Genomic DNA, 22517 nt, shown 5'->3' with positions numbered 1-22517 from the left:
TCACCAACAAGAACGACAATTCAGTCCACTTGATTACTCAAGTGGACAATAATACTAAAAGAGTTACTCCCCTTACTGTGACTACAGTTTAAGTGATAGAAATCACAAAACCTTCGTCACTTAGAACATTTTATTATGTAACTCTTTTACAATAATATGCCACCTAGAGAGATGTTAAAGTAAACAAACTGTCAATAAAGAGTCTCGTTAAACTGATAATGCACTTACAATAACTGCTTGTTATCTATAATGTTAATGTAAAAAACAAAATAATATGCAAAACTATAAACAACAACTGTTGCATAATATAATACTGAGTGTCCAGGAATGCTTTAAAGTATCATACACACGAAAAATACAATCGATTCTAGGTATATCCATGAAAACGAAGTCTCTTGAATGTTCTATTTGAGTATATTGTCACTTATCGTATCCGAAGGCACTGAATGTACATAATGTTCATAAAACACACTTTCAGTCTTCCAGCGCCCTAACCGCATGACCTTTTTGGGATCTTCAAGGCTTTCAACCGCTTTAGTAGCCCCAGTTGGGCGGAAATCCTTTGGACGGAATCCTTCACCTTGTAAACCAACACGGTTTAAGGCACTTTTTAATATGTTGGATACAGTTTTTGAGTCAATCGCCCTGAATGGTTTAGTTAATGTTAAGAACACAGGTTTATCTACACAAAGTTCTCTTTGTTGAGTAGTTCTTTCAATGTAAGTCTGTAATGCACATACAGGATCTAGTAAACTATCAGTGGTAGGACGTACAGTAACAGAAAAACCAGATCTATCTGTGTCATTCTTAATGCCATGAAAATCTATAACTACACTACCGTCTTGTTGAAAATGAAGCTGGCTTGTACTAAAAATCATTCTCTCAATACAATTAGAATCTTTATCAAAAATAACACCCCTAGGGGCAATGTCAGATGGCCTAAGCATAACTGTGAATGTAAGTAGAACAATGGTTTTCTCCCTAAGGTCCTTAAGCTTAAGTTGTGTATTACAGCCTAATTGTCTAAATAACATATTAAATGGTTCTGTAGGTATAACATTTGACTTTTTCCTGACCGCGACAGTTCCAGCTTTTACAAGTCCATCACAAAGGTACTTTATGTCCCTATCATGTGTAAAATTGGGTAAACAACGAATGTTGAAAAAATGGGACAGTGCAGCACAACATGACTTCAACATTGATGAAGGCCTATCAGAACCATCAGCAGTCTGACATAAAAACTCTGCTAAGTGATGTGGTTGAACCTTGCCGACCTCAATATTGTTATTGTGACAAAAATTTAAAAACCTTTTAAGCATTCTATTGTAAAGTTCCCATGTGCTTTCTGCGAGACAGAGTGTAGTTTGCAAAGCTGCTCTGTCTGACCATCCCTGAGTTAGTAATTTTTCTTGCCACTCACTCTCCATGCATATATTTTCCAGTTTGTGTTTCGAAGCGGCTCGGCTACTGTACCGTTTAAGAATGTCTGCCTTTTGTTTGGAAGTGGAATTGGTGGTACCACTGAAAGAGCTTTGAGTTTGTGAAACCACATGTGACCCCGCCATGCTGGTGCAATTACAGTTGCCTCTGCTTGTTGTTGCACAAGTACTTGCACCACCTGCTCTAATAACCGAAAAGGTGGATTTACAAAATTGTTCATGTGTCCCCAATCTTGTTGGGCTAGAGCATCCACTCCTGTTGTATAGGGATCCAGGAAACGGCTGTTGTAAACAGGAAGATGTGTATTTGCCATGGTTGCAAAGCGATCTATGTCGTGTGGGCCCCATAGAGTATCTAGGAGATAGAACAGGGCTGGATTTAGCTGCCTTTCGTAAAGTGGGTTTAGGCGTGACAATTTGTCCGGCATGCAATTCAACTTGCCCTGGATGTGCTTTGCCGACAGTAAAACGTTGTGCTCTAGAGCAAGTTCCCAAATTCCCGACGCTATTTTGTTGAGTTCCATGCATGGCCCACCGAGGTGGTTTAAGTATGCTACTGTTGTTATATTGTCCGACACTATTTGAATATGTTTGTCTGCAACTCTGTCTATGAATGATTCCAGCACTAATCTGACTGTTAGTAGTTCCCTGATGTTGGACGACTTGTGGCTTATACTCGGGGGCCAAAATCCTTGGGCGTAACAATTGTCCATCACTCCACCCCATGCTATGTGGGATGCATCTGTAAATATCTGAGCTTGCACTGGTGAAGGAATTAAAACGGTCCCGTTCCATTGTTGAACTGAAGTTTTCCACCATAACAAATCAGATTTAACACTATTATTCAAATATAACACATCTGACCATGAAGTTTTTGTTTTTAACAATCTATAAACACTTCTAAGCATAAGTTTTCCAGGTAGCACAGCACTAGTCATAGAAACACATACACCAGCAATTTTTGCTAGAGTTCTAGCCTCTATTTTAGTTTTCTTAAGAAGCCGTGATAAATCATGACTTAGCTTTCTCAGTTTGTGTTTTGGCACTAAAATCTCTGGGTATCCTGAGCTGCCTTTTGAGGTCAAAATAAATCCAAGGAACAATTTCGTTGGTTCAGGCGTTAACGAACTTTTCTCCTTATTAACAACAAACCCCAAATTATCTAATGTACTCAAAAGTAGTGATTTTTGAAAGTTCATATCACAACATTGAGCAGCAAGGCAACCATCATCTACATATGATGCAAGACGTAACCCAAGATTGCGCAAGTATGTGATTACAACACGTGTTATTTTAGTAAAGAAATATGGACTTACATTTAAGCCAAATGGTAAAACAGTCCAAACATAGTAATTATTGCGCCATTTTATGCCTAAATATGATTGAAGTGAGGGATGAATATTGACATGATGAAAACCTGAGTTAAGGTCCCATGTAATAAACTGGTCCTTAGGTTTTACAATATTTTTCAGGTAAGAAATGCCTTCATATTGAAATTTCGGGGCTTCTATATATTGATTTATGGCCCTTAAATCAGTAATTAATCTCCATTTACCACCTTTTTTAGGCACACATCCTACTGGACTTACACATGTGGGTACATAATTTACATGCTTTAAAGCTCCTGATGTCAACAGCAATTGGATTTCTGTGTCAACAAATTTATTTTGACTAGAAGTAAGTGAATGATTGCACCGAAAAAATGATGGTGGTTCTCTTTTAAATGAAAATTTAACACCTTCAGATATACAGTTTAACACAAAATCACTGGCACCTATATTTTGCCATGCAGCTAAGTGATGCTTTAAGGAACCGGCATGAAATTGCATAATCTTAAACTAATGTTACATACCCAAATGCACAGTATATACTAAAATATGTAGCACACAATGTATCAAACACACAAAACATCAATTCGATTAAGAAATATCATATAGTAACTACTATACATTGTTTGAAATGTGAATAAATGTGTCTATGATTTAATTAGTTAATCATCTGTTAATTGTTAAGAACACTACACTGTATGATTGTCATTGTTATCTGAGTTTTGTGTTTATCACTGTATTGTATGTACATCATCAATAAACATGTAAATAGTTACATGGCAACAGTAATGGCATAATGATGTAACTGTCAAAGTTTCTAGTTATCGGTAGATTCCTCCTTCTTGTCATTACGCTTGAAAAATCTGGGCTGATAGTTCCTTGGTCCCTGAAAGGAGTCGAACACGTTATTGTAGTTTGGTCCAGATCCCCGACCACGGTATGGAAAACGACCGAATGACCTTGGTTGCAGGTTATTGGAACCTCTACCAGCAGGCGGTTCGTGTTGGACTTTTACCGATGCGAGCGAAGCAGCAGTTTTTATGTTTTCGATAGCGACATCACTAACAGTACCCTTGGAACCCTGTAGAGATCGAAATATCTTGGCAGTGTCATTTGAAAAGTTAGACTGAACAAACACATTGGCTTGTTCACCTTGCAGGTAATGAATTTGTTCACATAAAATAGTGTTTATGGTAGCTAAGGTGTCTTCCGTGGGTTTGTCAATGCTCCAAAGAACTTTAAGAGCTGTCTCCGAGTACCGAGCACATTTGTTGACGACAGCTGACAAGTGTTGACAATCACGTTTTGAGGATTTGCAATCTGGTACTAAAAATTCTTTAGGTAGACGTTTGGAAGCAACACCTGTTTTTATTTGCAAAAAGTCACTCTCAATGGCACTCACGTCCACTGTTGCTAACCCGGTGGTACCTTTTTGAAAACTAGCAGTTAACTGGTTGGTAGGACTGGGTGGGGTAAAACCCGATGCGTACTCGTACTGAGATTCTGGACGATTATGCGCTTCCTCGAACGCTTTCGTTAGTCTGTCCAATCGATTTGCTAACTCGTCGACCTTTTCTTCCATGCTACTCATGTCGAAGTTTGAGGTAAACAGCGATTTTCTGACGCTCCTCTTAACCTCGTGGCCATGGGTGAAGAGTCACCAACAAGAACGACAATTCAGTCCACTTGATTACTCAAGTGGACAATAAGACTAAAAGAGTTACTCCCCTTACTGTGACTACAGTTTTGTCAGTGTGCAGGCAATTGAACAAAGTCTTGTCAGTGTGCAGGCAACTGAAAATAGTCCTGTCAGTGTGCAGGTTTCTGTACCAAGTGCTGTCAGTGTGCAGTCAATTATCAAGTCCTGTCAGTGTGGTTCGCAGGCAACTTAACAAAATCCTGTCAGTGTGCAGTCAATCCCCAAGTCCTGTCAGTGTGCAGGAAACTGTGACAAGTCCTGTCAGTGTGCAGGCAACTGTGACAAGTCATGTCAGTGATTATTTAGGCAACATGTTTGACCAGTATGTTTTTATGCCCCCGAAGGTTGGCATATTAAAATCGCACCGTCCGTCCGTCTGTCCGTCCGTCCGCCCGTCTGTCTGTATGTCCGTCCGTCCGTGTTTCTGGCTCAATAACTCGTGTCCTTGCTGTAACTTTCTCTTGCATGGACAGATATTAATATAACTTGCCACATGTGTTCGACATACCAAGACGACGTGTCATGTGCAAGACCCGTGTCCTTACCTCTAAGGTTACAGTGTTTATTCACAATGCTGCATATAAGTACATAGAGTATGAATTGTCATGTCCGGGCTGTAAATTTCTCTTGTATAGACATATTTTAAAATAGGTTGCCACGTGTGTTTGACATATTAAGATGACGTGTCGCGTGCAAGACCTGTGTCCCTCCCTCTAAGGTCAAGATCACACTTAGGTGTTTATTCACAATGGAATGCTGCATATAAGGACATAGAGTATAGACTGTCGTGTCTGGGCTGTAGCTTTCTCTTGTATGGACATAATTTAAAATGACTTGCCACATGTGTTGGACATATCAAAACGACATGTCGCGTGCAAGACCCATGTCCCTACCTCTAAGTTCAAGGTCACACTAAGTGTTATTCACAATGGAATGCTGCATATATAAGGACATAGAGTATAGGTTGACGTGTCCGGGCTATATCTTTCTCTTGTATGGACATATTTTAAAATGACTTGCCACATGTGTTTAACATACCAAGACGACGTGTCGTGTGCAAGACCCGTGTCCTAACCTTTAAGTTGAAGGTCACGCTTATTTTTTATTCAGAATGAAATGCTGCATATAAGTGCATGGAGTATAGGCTGTCGTGTCCGGGCTGTAACTTTCTCTTGTATGGACATATTTTAAAATGACTTGCCACATGTATTTGACACACCAAGACGACGTGTCGTGTGCATGACCCATGTCCCTACCTCTAGGGTGAAAGATACACTAGGTGTTTATTCACAATGGAATGCTGAATATGAGGACATAAGAGTGTAGGCTGTCAAGTATGGATGGTAGTTTTTAAGTTCAGTGGCAATTTAAACTAACGTGCCATGTGTATTTGACACGTAAAGGCAAGATCAACTTTTTATGTACTTTTTCATAGGTTAATGTCACATTCGGGGGCAGTCGTCATATACTGTGATAGCCCTTGTTTAATATTCTTTGAGAAACAAGCTAACAAAGGTTAAACTATTTTACTCAGGTGAGCGATTCAGGGCCATCATGGCCCTCTTGTGTGCTTATCAGAGTATGTAAAATAATCTTACCTCACAGATAATGTTTATGATTTAGCAAATATATTTATCACCTAGCAATCGACAGGCTTCATACGATCAAAAATGGTCTTGAGAAAAGCCAGAGTGTGATGACTGTCTGGAAGATAGGGATTGGTTACAGCCAAAATGCGATTAGACTAGCTCTGGCTTGGTTTTCTTAGAGCCCATCTGAGGTTTGTTTGATGATGAATGGACTCGATTGTAACCATTACATTCCTTTTTTAGCTTTCGAGGTTCCCCTCTGTAGTACGAAAGATACAAAATGAGATTTTTTGTAACCATTCAGAGTGTTGTTCAGAACCTTTTGTGTCATTTGGAATAAGCTTGGCGCATGAAAGAGCACATAATGAGCCCTAATTGATTATCGGGCGCTCAGCGGGCTGCCATAGGCTTACTAAACACGGATAAGACCTAGGACGAACTGACATACCCGTTCCGCTTATATTTATCATCAAACAAGATCCTACTTTTACTTGCATCGTGGCCAATAATTTCAATTTAAGCAAAACTGTAACATATTGCTAGTTTGGCAAACATGTTGTTACTTGTAATTTTTTTTTAAACTATTTCGATTACATACATTAAAAACACTGATTAAACAAAACATCTCGGAACGACAATTCAGAAATCAAGACCGAATAAATTCAGACGTGAAAGAGACCAGAGATAAGGCAAATAACATATGACACTGTAGTTCTTCTACAACACAAGAAACAAGATACTTTAAACGCCATAAAGATTCTTTATTAGTTCCCCTCAAGATGTAAGGATTGAAGTTTTTTCAGTGTTCAAATGTTGTCACTTGATTTACTGTGAATAGTGTAGTATAATATTCAGTATACAGAAGAAACTACAAGGAAAAGCTCATCAGTCGGGAAAAGAATACATTTGGTTTTCATGTCTAGCCTCTAAGTATCTAATCTAAGTATCTAATGGCCATGTTCATATGTAGGTCAATCGTTTCTTTTGCACACATATCGAGGATAGGTTCCAGAAAATAGCGCATTGCCTCTGGTAAGCTCGGACCTTTAATATATTTCCAATGAGTGGTTTGGAAGGCAATGTGCTTGCTTCAAACTTTTCACATCCTTCATAGAATTGGGTATATTTCCCCTTGTTGTTTTAGTCCTAAACAAAACTACATATTCTCATTAACTCAAATTGTTAGCTATGCTGATTTTAGTCAGTTTAAACAACTATTAATTGGAGAACATTTATAAACTGTAAGGATTTACTTAAAAATAAATTTGAGGTTTGATTTTTCTAAAAATAACACACTGAATGTAAGAACTGATCATTTTTTATCTGACATTGAAGACGGATTCTTTCAAAGAAATGATATTATAATGAGGAACTAAGTATTCAACAATAAATATTTAGATCACATAAAATGACTCACAGCAGTTATTAAAGCTGATGCGATGAGATTCTGTTATAACTAGGTTACATACAATATCGACGTTGACGTACCCAACTCATTTAAAGTAATTAAACAGAGCTATCATATGCACACTTTTCTATCTCATGATTCAATGGCTCTAGTGAGTGGTCGGCTCATTGGCTGAGTAAGTGGAAGTCTGATAGGTAATGTCAGACAGTTCACATTGCTTGGAAAAAAGTGACAATAAGTTGTAGTGATAATATTTAGTACCCAAGTTGTTGATTTCTAGTATCTCTTCTGTGTTAGCTTTGGAAGGCTGAATTTAAGTCTGGAATAAAACGTCAGTTTATTCACATTGATGGGACAGAAGTGACAATCGCTTATAAAGTGATATTCATAGTTTTCACCTTGTGCGTTTCTTACCACTCATGTGTATTGGCGTTGGAAGTACTTGTGTTTTGTGCCACACTCAACGCCATTGCGTTTGGAATCCAAACGCTGCAGTGTTCTGTTTCACGGGTAAAGAACAAAAAGGTATCGTGACCACAAGTGCAAACCCCAATAGTATATATTCCCGATTGATTGTCAATCCGTTTCTTATCAATATTTGTGATATACGCGAGAGTTCGTTAAAGTGAAATAGCGCAAAAAATGCATGTTTATGTAACAGGCTCATTTATTATTATTATAATTATTATTTGTACTATTATTATTATTATTATTATTATTATTATTATTATTATTATTATTATTATTATTGTGATGACACCTTAAAACTAGTATTTCATGGTTCAGGAGATCGCGTAATGGGGACTACTTTGTTTACTTTCATTTTCCTATGTATTTACATGTGTGACCTCAAGATTGAACATCAGCGCTTGGTATGGTTTTAGATGCTCGTTTTCCATCGGCCGATAATTATTGCCGCTTTTTTAAATCGTGCTTTTGTGACAAGTTTGTAATTTAATAACATTTTGGAGTTGAACGGAGAAGCATGTTACTGACATTTTAAATCTTTTAATATAACAAGAAACAACTCCGCACCTGTGAGATTCAATAGTATGAATGTGCTCAGTACCACTTACTTGTAAGTATATGTATTTATAAGTAAATTTTATGTATAATTATCATTTAATGTTTACTGTTTGTCATGAAATACATTTCATTGAATCATGTTGGTGTTGTTTTATGTTATATGTGATTGATTATGTATAATTAACGGACGATCGCTTTGTATTGTACCTTTTGGAAATATTGCGATTGATTATTGATTTATATTGCGATCCTAAATATATTGTTTAAACTTGTTCTTTCAGTGCACGACTATTTCGTGTAAAATGGCTTATAGCTGTTAAATAAAAGAAGAAAAAAACTCAATTAGCGTCTTATGGTTATATTTCAATAACGACGAATGGACAATGAGGACGTGTTACATTTAGTACTTCGATTGATGTAATGGTCTGCATTCATGCTTGAAGAGTTTCCGAGAACACTTCGATTAAGTTTTGTCCAGGAATGCAAACGCACGTAGATGCATTTGTTTTACAAAACGCTGCGGTGTTCTGTATTCATGGTTTTTAAGAGTTAAAAGGTAACGTCGTAGGAGTAAAGGACTTGAAGTGTAATGAATTTACCTTTGCGTATACATGTTTTTGTAATTTTTCGCAAAAATACAGTTTTGTTTCAAAAATAATAACTTTTATTTTAACAAGAGTCTCAGATTTTGTAAGAACAATAATGTATTGGGGATTACGTTAAATTTTGTTGCATGCAAAGAGAAATATTATGTCTTACTTGCTTTTACAGTAAAATGCAAAAAAAAAAGTTTGAATATCCAGAACCAAAAGATATATCGTATCTATATATCTTATCTACCCTTGATTTTATATGTTAGCCCAAAAATTTATAGAGGCTGTTCTCATGTCGATTAACCCCAAAATATAGAGTACCAAATTTAATGTGAAAGTAAGGAAATTCAGAGACGCCCGGTGACTTATTTTAGGCATAAGAAGTAATACATAAACTTATTCGAAAAGTTCTTAAACTAGCGCATGCCTCATTGTATATTGCGTATATATTCGAAATCAATAAATTTGTGGAACTCTATATTCGTGACAGTAACACGCTTAACGAATTCATATCATTGTAAAGCTTATTTATAATAATAGTATCTTAAGCACTAGTCTTACACCAAAATCTTATAATGCTAGCATACCTCATTACATATAATGGGTATCTACCTATTTTACCATAAACGGCCATATTACATGTGCTCGATTTACCTAACACCAAGTATGAAAACGCTGGATTTGATTCGATTTGGAAAAAAACCCATTTCACATCCGTGATTCCAAGAGGCCATTTCAAAGTCGTCAAAGAAATGGCAAAGAAGGCTAGATTTGAAGGTATGACGTTATTATGTTAAGTATTATTGATAAGTACATTAAGAGCCTCATGAACTAAAGGCATGCGTCTCGATTTTAAGTCTTTATTAACAAGAATGCCCGTAGAAACATTTTAAAAATCAAATGGCATTTTCAAATTTCACAGTTTTCAGTAATTTATCGTCCAAAGACGCCGTTGCCTAACCCTCTAGCAAAAGACGGAATTCGGAAATAGGGCGAATCTTTTGAGAACCAATCGGAACGCCTCGGCCTGTCTGTCGAACGTTGCTGAAGACTACAGCGTATTGACCATCGTTCGACACCAATACAATAGATTATTGCCCATGATCTTATTTACTTTTTGTAACAAATTGGTTTAACTGTACGTGTATAAAGAAAACACATACATTTTCCGTTTATCTGTAATCTTTTGTTGTGTTGTTTTGAAATTATCACTGTTTTAATCACATAATCTGCGCCATGAATAATTTGCTTTAGACATTTATTGTTTCATTAAGTTAAATTAAGTGTCAACCGGACATGTACATTACGCCCAGCAGGTAAACAATATTGTTGTTTCAAACACACTCTTTCAGTGCATACACATATATGCACCATTTACAAGCAACAGTGCAGAAGTTTTTAAACAGAAACTATATTCGAATAATATTTATCAGCAAATAGAACATTTTCGTAATGAAAGTCAATGTTTTTTTCATGACTTGCATTCAACGATATTGATTTGATTTAGCACGTGATTCATCTTAAATATGCTTAACACGTCTTGACTAGAATCTTGTACATGTAACCTACATTTTAAGGTTATAAATTGTTTGGTAAAGACGTGTTGAATATGATTTTGTAATAACAAAAACAGGGAAAATATGAAATGCGCAAGATAAAGAAGAAATTTTATTTTTGAAGAATTATACTTGTATAGTGAAAAGAAGATGACCAATGAACATTATATATCTAAGTTACTAAATATAAAGAAGCATATATGTCAAACATGACGTACAATTGCATGCATATGTTGTAACCAAATTGTATCTAATAAGATATATGCTAAGAACGATTAATGTTCAAGGTAAGAAATTACCTTATTTTTTAATGTTTTACATTTTTTATGTTTATTTTACTCTATAAAAACTATATTTGACATATTCAGCAATTCTTTTAATATTACATATCAATATCTAACACTTGAGCTATTTCCGAAACGTTCATGCATTCAAATGCTCGATAATATGCAAATACAGCAAGTTTTACAACGAATCGTGTTAACATTTTGGTAAAAATAGCTCCATGGTATTTAATATGCTTGGGTGCATGTATCTTTATCTGATTTTGAAATCACGTTATATTTAAAAAATAAATATGGATTCGAAAATATTACAAGATTGACAAATATTATATTATATAAACAATATCCCTAGTATTCCTTGATGGTGATCTTTAACTTGCATTTGATGTAAATCGGACGATCCGTTTTCATTAAATACTATCCTTAAAGTCTCGTTGTGTCTACCATTTTTCAAACAACAAAAGAAATGTCGGAAAATTATTCATAGAGCTAATTTTTCTTGTAAGCATATACCCGACTTTATCTTTTTAATTGCATCTTGTATTTTGACTACCAATGAAGCTTAAATGATTCAATGTACATGTAATATAAACACGATACACTAAATACATGTTAGATGGTCAAACAACAAAAACAACACATATATTATAATATTAAAAAGTACATACAATTTCAGGCTTGACGGGTAAATTAAGTACGAAGAACGACTCGACATTGTATAAAAAAAAACATATCGTAATATCAAAATCAATAAATTTTCCTTTGTCGTCTCTCTTTTCAATATTTAGATAGATAGATATCCTTTATTCCTCCAACTTGGAGAGCAAAAACGTTGGAGAGCATAGAGCGCCAACTAACTTTACTTCAAAATCAAACATCGATAAAGTACCTCTGTACATGTTAATTAACTAATTAATTCCATACTTCTTTTACGACTCGTTCTTGTATGAACATTTGCAATTGGTATGTTACTAGTAATATGTGTACTATGTTTACCGTTGTAAACATATATAGTCCATGTTTCATTTTATACATACTTGATTTTCTGAACGATAAAACTTGTGTTCATTTTGCATGAACCAGTCGATATATACATTTCGTGACCTTTGTTTGCGGAGTTTTGCGAGAATGCAACGCTCTGATTGGGCTGTGGTGAATCACTGTACGTAGAGATCTTACTACGATCTACTTTTTGCTAAATATAGCACGGCACATATACACTAACAACTGATAATTTTTTATCCCTTATATTAAAGAAGAATATTTTAAAATATCATAACTTCTTATAAAACAATATTTAAATACAAGAAATGATTGGAACCTGTCAAATTGTCTTGTATTTTTCGAGTAAAAACAATAGAATAGTATTTTGACGCTATTTTTACCTGTTCAACTGAACGTAATCCATAAAGTCATCGTTACAACATTTACTATGCCCACTCACATTGGTCATGCATATGTTAAACAGAAGTTAAAATATATCGATATTTTTCGTGATAAAAACAAGAATATCACAAAGAAAATCATTATTTCCATCATATGTATTACAGTAACTACCAAATGATTTAAATGAATCTTGGATTATTTATGTATGTTCTGCAAATTACTTTTGGACTTTTATTATGCGGATGATAAAAATAACTCCAACCTTAAAAACCAAGGGCAACAAATTCTCTTACCATTTACACCTGCGCTCGCGATTTGTTCCCTTTGTTGTAATTAAAGACTTGTTCTCGAACCCTTTACATCGAAAAGAATAAACAAATAAACAGGGAAAAAGTAAATAAAAGGATTTCTTCGTATTTGTTGTGCGTTCATGCAGTATGAAAGCTCGGTCGCGATTGTGTGTGTGTGTGTGCGTGTGTGCGTGCGTGCGTGTGCTTGTTTCACCAAATCAAACACAATTCGCCTTAAATGGCCAATACAGCTCTAGTTTCAAAATACATTGTATGACTTCTCAGAAATATTAGTTCGAAAAGGTGTTCATACAATACGTACATTAATAAAAGTCCACAAAAAGAGGGCAAAAAAGCAGGTACATTGATAAGCCTGTTCTGTCTCATTAACATATAGAGCAAACTGTTTAAAAAGTTTGGCAAAGTTTTAAAACATTGAAACAAATATACTATGATCGTTAACACTGAACTATTTGATCCATATGACTCAGTTCTAATTATTAAGAGATGTAGACCTCATGTATGGTTTAGAAGAAAATAAAATGTTAGATATTTACGGGAATTGGGAAAGATGAAAGAAAGTGTCAGCAAATCAATCATTTGGGGACATGAGCGAAGGTATGACTTAGTTCAATTTTTAACAATAAGATAAATGTATATGTCATACCTGATGACAAGATGACAAAATCAGCATCATATTATATGCATTGCATTCGAACTTGACCTAACTCTTATATTTTTTATAAAACTATATCACTTCTTTGACATTCATTTTGGCAAATCATTTCCTTTTACACAACACTTTTACTTATTGCTATATTGGCAAACATTTCGTAACTTGTAAATGAATTTCTACCGAATGTTTCAATACATTCGAATATATCAAAAACATAACAGTGCACACATCTTATAGCGGTAATTAACAAATCAAAATTAAATATATTCAAACGAAAAAGATTTAAAAAGAAAATGAAACATATATAATGAACTTGTTTAGAAATACACAACCGGCCACTCAACATCCCATCATAACATAAATGCAAGTTTTATGTTGTGCCGTAAAATGAATGAAAAGAGTTATGCATACTTTCATGCGGACCAAATTGACAATAATGTAAATAGTATTCTATTACAAAACAAAACAAGATATTTTAAACGCCAAAACGCCTCAGTTATATAAAAGCAGTAAAATATCTTTTTTGGTAAATCCCTTTTTGCACTGTAGTAAAAATAACAACTTTTAGAATTACTTTTATTGCCAATCGTTGTTACTTCTTTTTACTTAAAATATGCGCACTTCACATTTGAAACGACTCGGTCAAAGAAACGAAAGGATGTTATGAGTTTTATTACAGACGTTTTTTTTTTGTAAATAAACAAAATTTTACAATTATTATTTAAATCTTAATCCTTTCAAACATTTTCTTGAAGCTGAATTATGTTCAAACATTTTATTTTGTTTGGAGATAATTACAAATGACAAAAAACAAATGCCCGACAATAAGTACTTTGTAAAATGAACTTCCCGGTAAATTCACATAACATACAATCGATAAACAACATTGTTTTCTTCGCATTTTGATATACCAGAATACGAATGATTATAGTTGAAATACTTTAGTAACATAAGGTTGTTGTTATGACAGTGAAAAAATCCCAACAAACAAATTCCTACGGATTTAAAACTGTTCATCATATCATACGGCGTCAAGCTTGTATTGATGCGCTTTAAAATAATGTTGTTCGTAGTAAATTTATATTTTTAACCAAAACATCAAAACAAGACTTACAGTTCAGAATTGAGAAAAATGATGTTTAAAATAATAGCAATGCAATGAAAAACAAAAACAATTGTTGGAGAACTATTTGATCAATTGCTCGTTAGGTGCATCTCCAATATCGGTGTGAGACCCAACAGGGGTGGTGTATAATATATTGTTAAATTGCCAAAATGAAACAAAATATTTTTTTGATTTCAGTGCAATATATATGCAAAAAGCTACGATACATGCTCAGTAGCAAAAAGTTTAAACATAAACCCGGTTTAGTGGCAATGCGCAACGCCAAAGACATAGAACACAAATTCACAGACAAGAAACATAGAACAGCACACAACTCTACAAACAGCACAGTGCAAGATCGTTTTTCATTTTACTCGTTATCTTAGTTTTTTCTTTGATCGCTTGTGAAATAAAGAATATCCTTTATTTATTTCATGCTTTACGATGAAATACGGGGGTTTAACAGTAAAATAACAACAGTGATTTCAATTTGATATTTTCACTGCAAAATAAGGAGTGAAAATATCAACTTTCAGAACTACTTTTAAATTCCTTTGTTGTTACATGTACTTGCCTTGATCAAATCAGAACATTAGACTTCAGTTAATTATGTCAAAAATTGTTAAAAAAAGAAAGAAATATTTTATACATTTAAATAAATATATAATTGGAAATTAACAACTTACCGTTTATTACCGGTTATCCCGTTTATCAAACATTTTACTGATCTTTGAAGCTGAATGTTCGAACATTTGCTTTCATACTGTACCAAACAAATAACAGACAAAAACAACTGTTCGAACATAAATAAAATTTTATATCCTCGTTCAAATGTATTTGGAACTGTTAACCGTTGTAGTACGTAAAATGAACTTCCTGGAGAAATCACACAATTTACAGATAGATCCGATATTTTTTTACCCCACCCACACCTTAAAATGTGTCAACAAACTAGCGTGGCATTTACTCTTTATCTGGAAAACAAACATTTTAAATCGAAACAGACTGGTCTCTGACAGTAACATGACTGAATATTAACTTACTATAAAAACACGCGTACATGCAGTCTTAAACTAAGAAGAATGGTTAAAATCCAATGAGTATCCACATTTTTTTGCTAACACATTTGACCTTCCAAATTTTCATTCTTTAAATAGCGGCGTAGTAATTTGGTTTTGCATTCATGCCAATCTTAAAATAAAAAGTGTTTTCATAATTTTTGGAACATATGTGCACTAATAATACTTCATTGTTTACTGTTCATAAAGCTTTGCAATAAAAAACGAGCGAATATTAAGCTATAAGAATGAACAGCAGAGAACTATTTCTCAGCAAACCGAAAGTAGAAAAGTTGACAGCTATAACTATGCATGAGGGGCGCCCCACGGGTAGCGGCCTAAAGCCAACCCTTTTCAAAAAATGGGGTAATTCAGAAATATATAAAAAGAAAAAGAAACCCCGAAAATAAGCATAAAAGAAACAGAAAATTTGTTTATTTCAGTGTAAGATCGTATTTTATTTCACTCGTGATCATAAAAAACTACATTTTCACTCGTGGCTTCGCCACTCGTGAAAATATGTTTTTCTATGACACTCGTGAAATAAAATACGATCTTACACTGAAATAAACAAATATTCTCTATATATCTGCAACATCAAACAACGTGTATTAAGTTTAAGCCGATGATGCAGAATTTTTTATAAAATGCAATACAGTTTTATCTGACAACAGTAGATTATACACGATCATTTTCCATAATAAATATGTCTTATGTTGTTAAAAAACAACTCGGTTACATCTTAGTCTGCAGATAATATTGACTTTAAACTTTGACTAAAAGATAAAGGAGAATGTATACGTATTTAACTAACAATTAGCACAAAAAACACTGAACACAATCATCTCATAGTTTAAGTTACATGTTCGAACATGCTTTCTTGTTATCCCCAGTCACCTAAAGGGCTTGACCTGTTTCTCTCAATATAAATGAAGTGGCAAACTTTAAAGAGAAAACCTAATATTGTAAAAGAAATGAGGACAGTCTCATTGATTTGCTTGAGTTCATGGATCACTGATTCCCAATATTAAGGCTCTCATCGTTGATTCATTCAGGAATATTGCAATCTCAGTTTATTGCTAACGACTTTTAAACCAGTTAATCTAAAAATATATTTTATGAGGGCCTTGATAGGTTAGCTGTATTAATTATTGTTGTGATCGTGGGCTTTGTGCATCTAACATTAAAAACTGTGAATACGCTGTTCTCATTAGATATACAGGGTATATACACGTAACCTTACATTTCACTACCTCAGTACGTCAATCGACTATATAACAATAACCAACAGATGTTCCCGACATCAGTGCTGAAGACTGTGTCATTGTAGAAGAACAACAAACTAACTAAGAAAACAATTCTGAGAGCAAATTTCATGAAGTCCGCAGAAAGAGACATTATTATTGCAGATTTAAGTTATCGACATGAATGTGCAATGAACAATTTTTGCATGATTAAGTTTGGTATATTCGTGGTTTTTCCTGCTGATAAAGTGAACATTTCGAGCTTACTCTTATCAGTTGCTCATACTCTGAACACGAATTCGCAATGGTATGAAAAATTCCATATAAAATATAATTCTTTTTCCTGCATTCCGAAAACATTTGTCAAGTCAAACTCCATGCAATTGAATGTGTGTTGTCTAAATTAATATGTGCGCCTTTGTTTAAACAATTTAAAGGAAAAATATATAAAGATGTAACCTAGAAAATCATAATTAACATTGAAAACAATACCGATACCTGCCTTCAAATAATATGAGATAGGGTTCATCCCATCCAATAACTCAAACATTTGAACAAATTCCAAATATAAATTATGTTCAGCATTTTATTTATTAATATTACTAATGTAATTAAGTAAAGTTAATTATAATCAGCCCTGTTTAGTCGACTTCAAAACAAGGAATGAACGTCGTTGGAATCGAATTAATTGCGAAACCTTTTGCTTCCCCACTAGGTGACATTGGACGACATCATGACGTTTATCTCATACCTTTGCAACTTTGCGCACAGGGTCACAATTTGACCTCTGCATAAGTATTTATTATTGACGAACCATTGCTGTACCCGTAACTCTCAGAATGGAATTATTAACTGCGTGACAAGACCAGCGTCAAGTAGGTGCAAATTATTCGCATTAAAAAACGACGTACAGAAAAAGCACTCAGAGAAAATCCACCAAAGTTGATAAATCATACTACACATCGTCAAACAACATAATCGACGAATTTGAAGATGACGAAGACAGATAGTATGCTCCTTTTTAACCTAGTACAGTGTTATACAATGGAACTGGGGTACTTCAATGATGTCAAACAAGCGTTGTTCAGCGTACAACGTCATTAAGAAAATTGCATATCACGTGACTTTCTAAATACCTGAATTTCTATGTTGCTTTATGTAAAACCGTTTCCCTGTATATGCATCTGAAACACGTATTCGATCATTATTTTACTCTATGCTATCGAAAGTGCAGAGAAAATAAAGTTATAGTATAAAAAGTATGTTGATTTAGTTGGGTGCGAACCTAAGCCGGTAAAGTCAATAAAAATAACGCTAGTTAATTAACATGTGGACCTCTAGACCGCTTGCACTTTCATTAAGTAAACAAGTAATATTTTGACAAGCTCACCATACATTGAAAAAAACACGTCATAATGTCAATCAACCAATTACGCAATAAGAAAGCTATTTACGCCTGTTCGGAAAATGTAGTCCCCCAAAGCGATATTTGAGCAAATATCAGTATACGCTGAAGGGTTCCATAATTTGATATCTTTGTTTTAAACGCTCTTAATGATTTGCCACACTTTATTTTGTCATACACTAAAAGGTGCACTTTACAAAAACATTAAAAACATTAATATTTTTATTCGCAAAGAACTTGCATCACATTTATTTTAGAAATAGTAGCCTAATTTTTTTGTGTAAAATCTTATTTGAAAATATCCAGTATTTCTCTTATTATTTCTCCAGGCCATTCCGGCAACTGCTCCGGCACTGTTTGCAAAGCGCTATGCTTCGCCCACTTATCTACCTCATTAGCATATAACGAGTCAATGATCCAGTTTGGAATTTAGTTGGTATTTTCCAAACATTTCCTTTTACCTTTTACATTTAAGCTTCGGGTGGACCTCAGGAATTTATCAGACATGATATGATACTCTATCAATTTTATTCCTTTAATTATGTTAGCCTAAGTAGCACTGAGACTTTAGTATTTCCATATAGTAATTGTTAACACGCTCCATAGTATCGAACAGATTAACGAGCAGCTTCTTTCTTGCATCTAGGCGTGCGATAATTACCTGCATGTTCACTTTTCTATATACATAAGGATTATTCAAACACCTTGTAACTTCCAAGAATTTCAAAAAGAACTTTAATCTCTAGTTAACAAACACTTATAGAGATAGTATTAACCTTGCAATGTTCATTGTAAAGCAATATACACCATGAATTGAACGACGATGTAGGGTTGAGTTAAAATAACATGTCCAAAAGGTTTGTGACAGTTTTCATATAGCAATAATGTTTCTAATATATTTAAAGATTACCGCACCTGTGTGATAGCAACAAAGAGGGCTAGGAATTACACGCCGATATTTCGGTGTTCAAGCTTGTCCCTGTAGATGTCGTTGTATTATCTATATATAATTCGAACATCAAAGGCGATTTAAGTTAGCAAAGCAGTGTTGTAGTTCGTCATTCTTTAAAAGAATTGGCAATGATAGTAATTAAGTTAATTGTTAATTTTCGTTTCATGAATGTTTTTCAGTGTTTTCTCTATTGTTTTCCAAATGCATTACAATTCATGAGCAACACAACCTATTTCTTTGTACCACAACGTCCACAAAATCGAGCCTACATGACCAAATAAAACAAGTAACGTTTTATCATTTGTAACGAGGCAACCTTTAGTAAAACCAAATGTCATTGCTGCAATGATTGTCTGTCGTGTTATTCCACGGTAATATTGTTACTATTCTGATATGAACTTAAATGAATGAACCCAAAAGACAAACACTCTCTGATAAACTTCAGATTATGCATAACTTGTTTTTTTTTGCGAACTTTGTGCATAATTTCAATACGTCGGGTAATGGCTACAGTTACTATTACATATACAATTGATATTATTACAGGTCTAGAAATCACAAACCTGCATCAATACTTGTGGCTTGTGCCCCAATCGGCCCTGTAACGGGAAAATAACATATCAAAATTTAGCCGAGATAAACATGCATGTGCATCAATATAGAGAGGTCTCTTATTTAATGGTAAAATTACATTTATTATGTACTGATTTGAGACCTATACAAAGTACATTTTGTCTACATTTTTTTTAATTTTTTGTCGTGTATGTAACATGCGTTAACACTCTCTGTCGAGTCAAAATTGTTTTTTACTGAAGGTTGAGTCTTTTATTATTATTATTATTCTTTACATTGTCCTATTAGTCGCTTTTTATTTATTTTAACATTTTGCTCATCAATCAGATGTTTTTATACAGATAATTGCACTTATGCAAGCGCAAATTAAACTTCATACCCTTCTCGCATTCGTTCTCAGCTTGAATGTCCAACGACGAAATTGCTTCAATTGCTTCTTCATTCATCTGTAAAAAATGAACATACTTGTGTTGTCATTCGTATCTATATATTATTTTTGCCATCTACAGAAATAGAGCGGGCGCCAAGTAAGCCCTCTTTTTTCTGTAAATCGTCAAGGTTGATGTTTTCATTCATTTGAATTTGGCTCCTCCATCGCTCTTACCATATTTGGCGTTGCTACATACCAAATAAGGTATGCAATAACTGCATCATATCTTTGAAAAGTTTCTGTATAAGGTACTCTGAATTTTATTTCTTCGCAGATAAAGTAGGAATCTCTTATCAAAGAAGTACTTTGGGTTGCCCTTTTAGTTAATTTGAAAATTGATAGCATTTTTTCTTGCGTTTATGCTAAATTAACGCAGTAGAGCACGAGAGCAAATTACATGAAGCGCGCTTGCCAACATAAAGTCAGAACATCACCAACTATTCGGCTCATGTCATCTTGAGTATTTTGTATAATAAAACCATCACAGACAAAGCTTTAAAAGCAGGTCGAATCATGCTAGTTCTGCTATGCAATCGTATCAGAGGGTATAATGTCAGATTATGAACTATCAGTGAAGTATTGAAACCAGTAATCATAAAAAAACCGAAACCTTAAAATCATTTGGCAGAAACGAAACCTACTTAAGTCAAGACATTAATCATTTATGTAAAATAAAATGTGATGGGCATGTCAACACCGACGAAGTCTGTGCAAAATTATTGAGTTATGCCCGGTAGCTGTTTTCGTAATTCTTATATGATTAAGTATATTTCTGTGTTCGTGCCTAAAACAGACATGGTTCTCGTAGATTTTGTGTCGCCTGCGGCGTCTCAACTATGTACCATAGCGTGAATTATGGATGCCTGATAACACCGTCTTATTAGAGTTTCATGATCAGGGAAAGAACAGGCTTAATTTTTTATGAAAACATGTTGCAAACATTAATTTTTGGCCTTAAAATTAATGCGAACTAGTCATTTCCATCCAAATTTTAGTCTAAATAATAAAATTTATAACTGCTGCCGTTAGTTTGTCAATAATATATATATATTAACTCATTCTTTCATATTTATAATCATTAAGCAATAACCTTTCAAGTAATTAGGTATCAATATTTAACAATACATCAATGGTATTGGTAAATACATAGCTTATTCTACATCGGATACATTAACTTGATTGACATAGTTGCATGTAGAATGTCTGTTCAATGTATACTAAACCGCCGAGACAAATGTTTTTAATAACGGTAAAAAATAACAAAACTAAAATACGTAACATCCAAAGTGAATAGATAAATGGGTCTAGTAAGAAAAAGTACTTAATGTGTAAAATGTTTTAATGAATGTTCAGGAAATAACACTCACGGGCAGAAAAAGGCGTGCATATTTAAAATTGATTCACGTCCAAGTCATGATGCGCTTATTTAAAATAATACAACGCCTTTGCCTTCCAATGTTTGTGAAAACAAATCATACGCAACTTGCTCGTTCCATTACATGAACATGTTGACCCCAGTTTTTGTCGATGATTCGAACCAATCGTACCATTTGTTTTCGCATTTCATACACATTGGAGTTTTTCCTTTTAACGTTCCCTTGCCGAAAGATCTTTACATCGAACATTTTGACAGGTCTTTAAATACATTGATTGATAAACTTTCGTTCACTGTTTAGTGCATATTCCTTACGAAAAGTTTATGTTTTCCAAAACCACAAAATAAAAACTATTAAGGATTTGAAACTGATAGCATTCATAAAAACATAGCACAAAACCATGCTGTCCAGCTACGTTTTACTCATATGCAGTTTGAAACACGCCATATGCCACAGGTCTGCAATACAGTGTAAAAATACAAATAACACGTGGTTCTTTTAACGTATAAGCTCCGAGTTTTAGTCAATTAACCTTGTTCGTTCTCTTCCGTTACCAGCTTACTTTCTGTTAGAAACAGGATTGAATCCGAATATCTTTAGTAAGGGTTGATATAGCTTGACTTAACTTGGTATTTAGGAATGCTTTATGGAGACCTATCATTGGATTGCGTTTTGGAACCGAGGAATCAAGGGCAGTGTCACTGCTATTAAAAGTAGAAACAAATATGAAACTTGATAACTTAAGTTAAGGTTGACATATTTTGACCAAAATTCATATAAAGGAAGTGTTTATAAAGACCTGCTATGGGATTGTGTTTGGGGTCACTGTAAATTAAAAAAAAACACCTGAAAAACTTAAATTACAGTGCAAATGTTATAACTGAACTTTGTACCATGTTTATTAATGTTCATAAAATAGAAAAATGTTTTCTACATAGTCAGATTTTAAGATATTTCAACCAAGCTATGGCTACAGAAATGTTATATTATATTATAACAATATATCTATGTGCAGTGAATAAGTAATATCATCTTCTTTTTAATTGATCAACCTTTTCCTTTAATATCTATTTCACTTCTTCCACATGCTTCCTGTCTTC

General features: G+C 34.1%; 1 protein-coding gene across 1 annotated transcript in view; it reads right to left on the bottom strand.

The window, feature by feature from the left end:
• LOC128214126 (T-cell-specific guanine nucleotide triphosphate-binding protein 2-like) overlaps positions 1–22517 on the bottom strand; it is a 222597-nt gene that overhangs the window by 195887 nt on the left and 4193 nt on the right. The window contains exons 3-4 of the mRNA XM_052920404.1: positions 19991–20057; positions 19602–19637 (exon numbers count right to left, since the gene is read on the bottom strand). Of these exons, the coding sequence (XP_052776364.1) occupies positions 19602–19637; positions 19991–20057 (103 nt within the window). The remainder of the gene's footprint in view (positions 1–19601; positions 19638–19990; positions 20058–22517) is intronic.

The sequence above is a fragment of the Mya arenaria genome, chromosome 13 (assembly GCF_026914265.1).
Source record: "Mya arenaria isolate MELC-2E11 chromosome 13, ASM2691426v1".
Lineage (NCBI taxonomy): Eukaryota > Metazoa > Mollusca > Bivalvia > Myida > Myidae > Mya > Mya arenaria.
The sequence above is the reverse complement of the archived record's forward strand: the minus strand, read 5'-3'. Positions and strand labels throughout refer to the sequence as shown.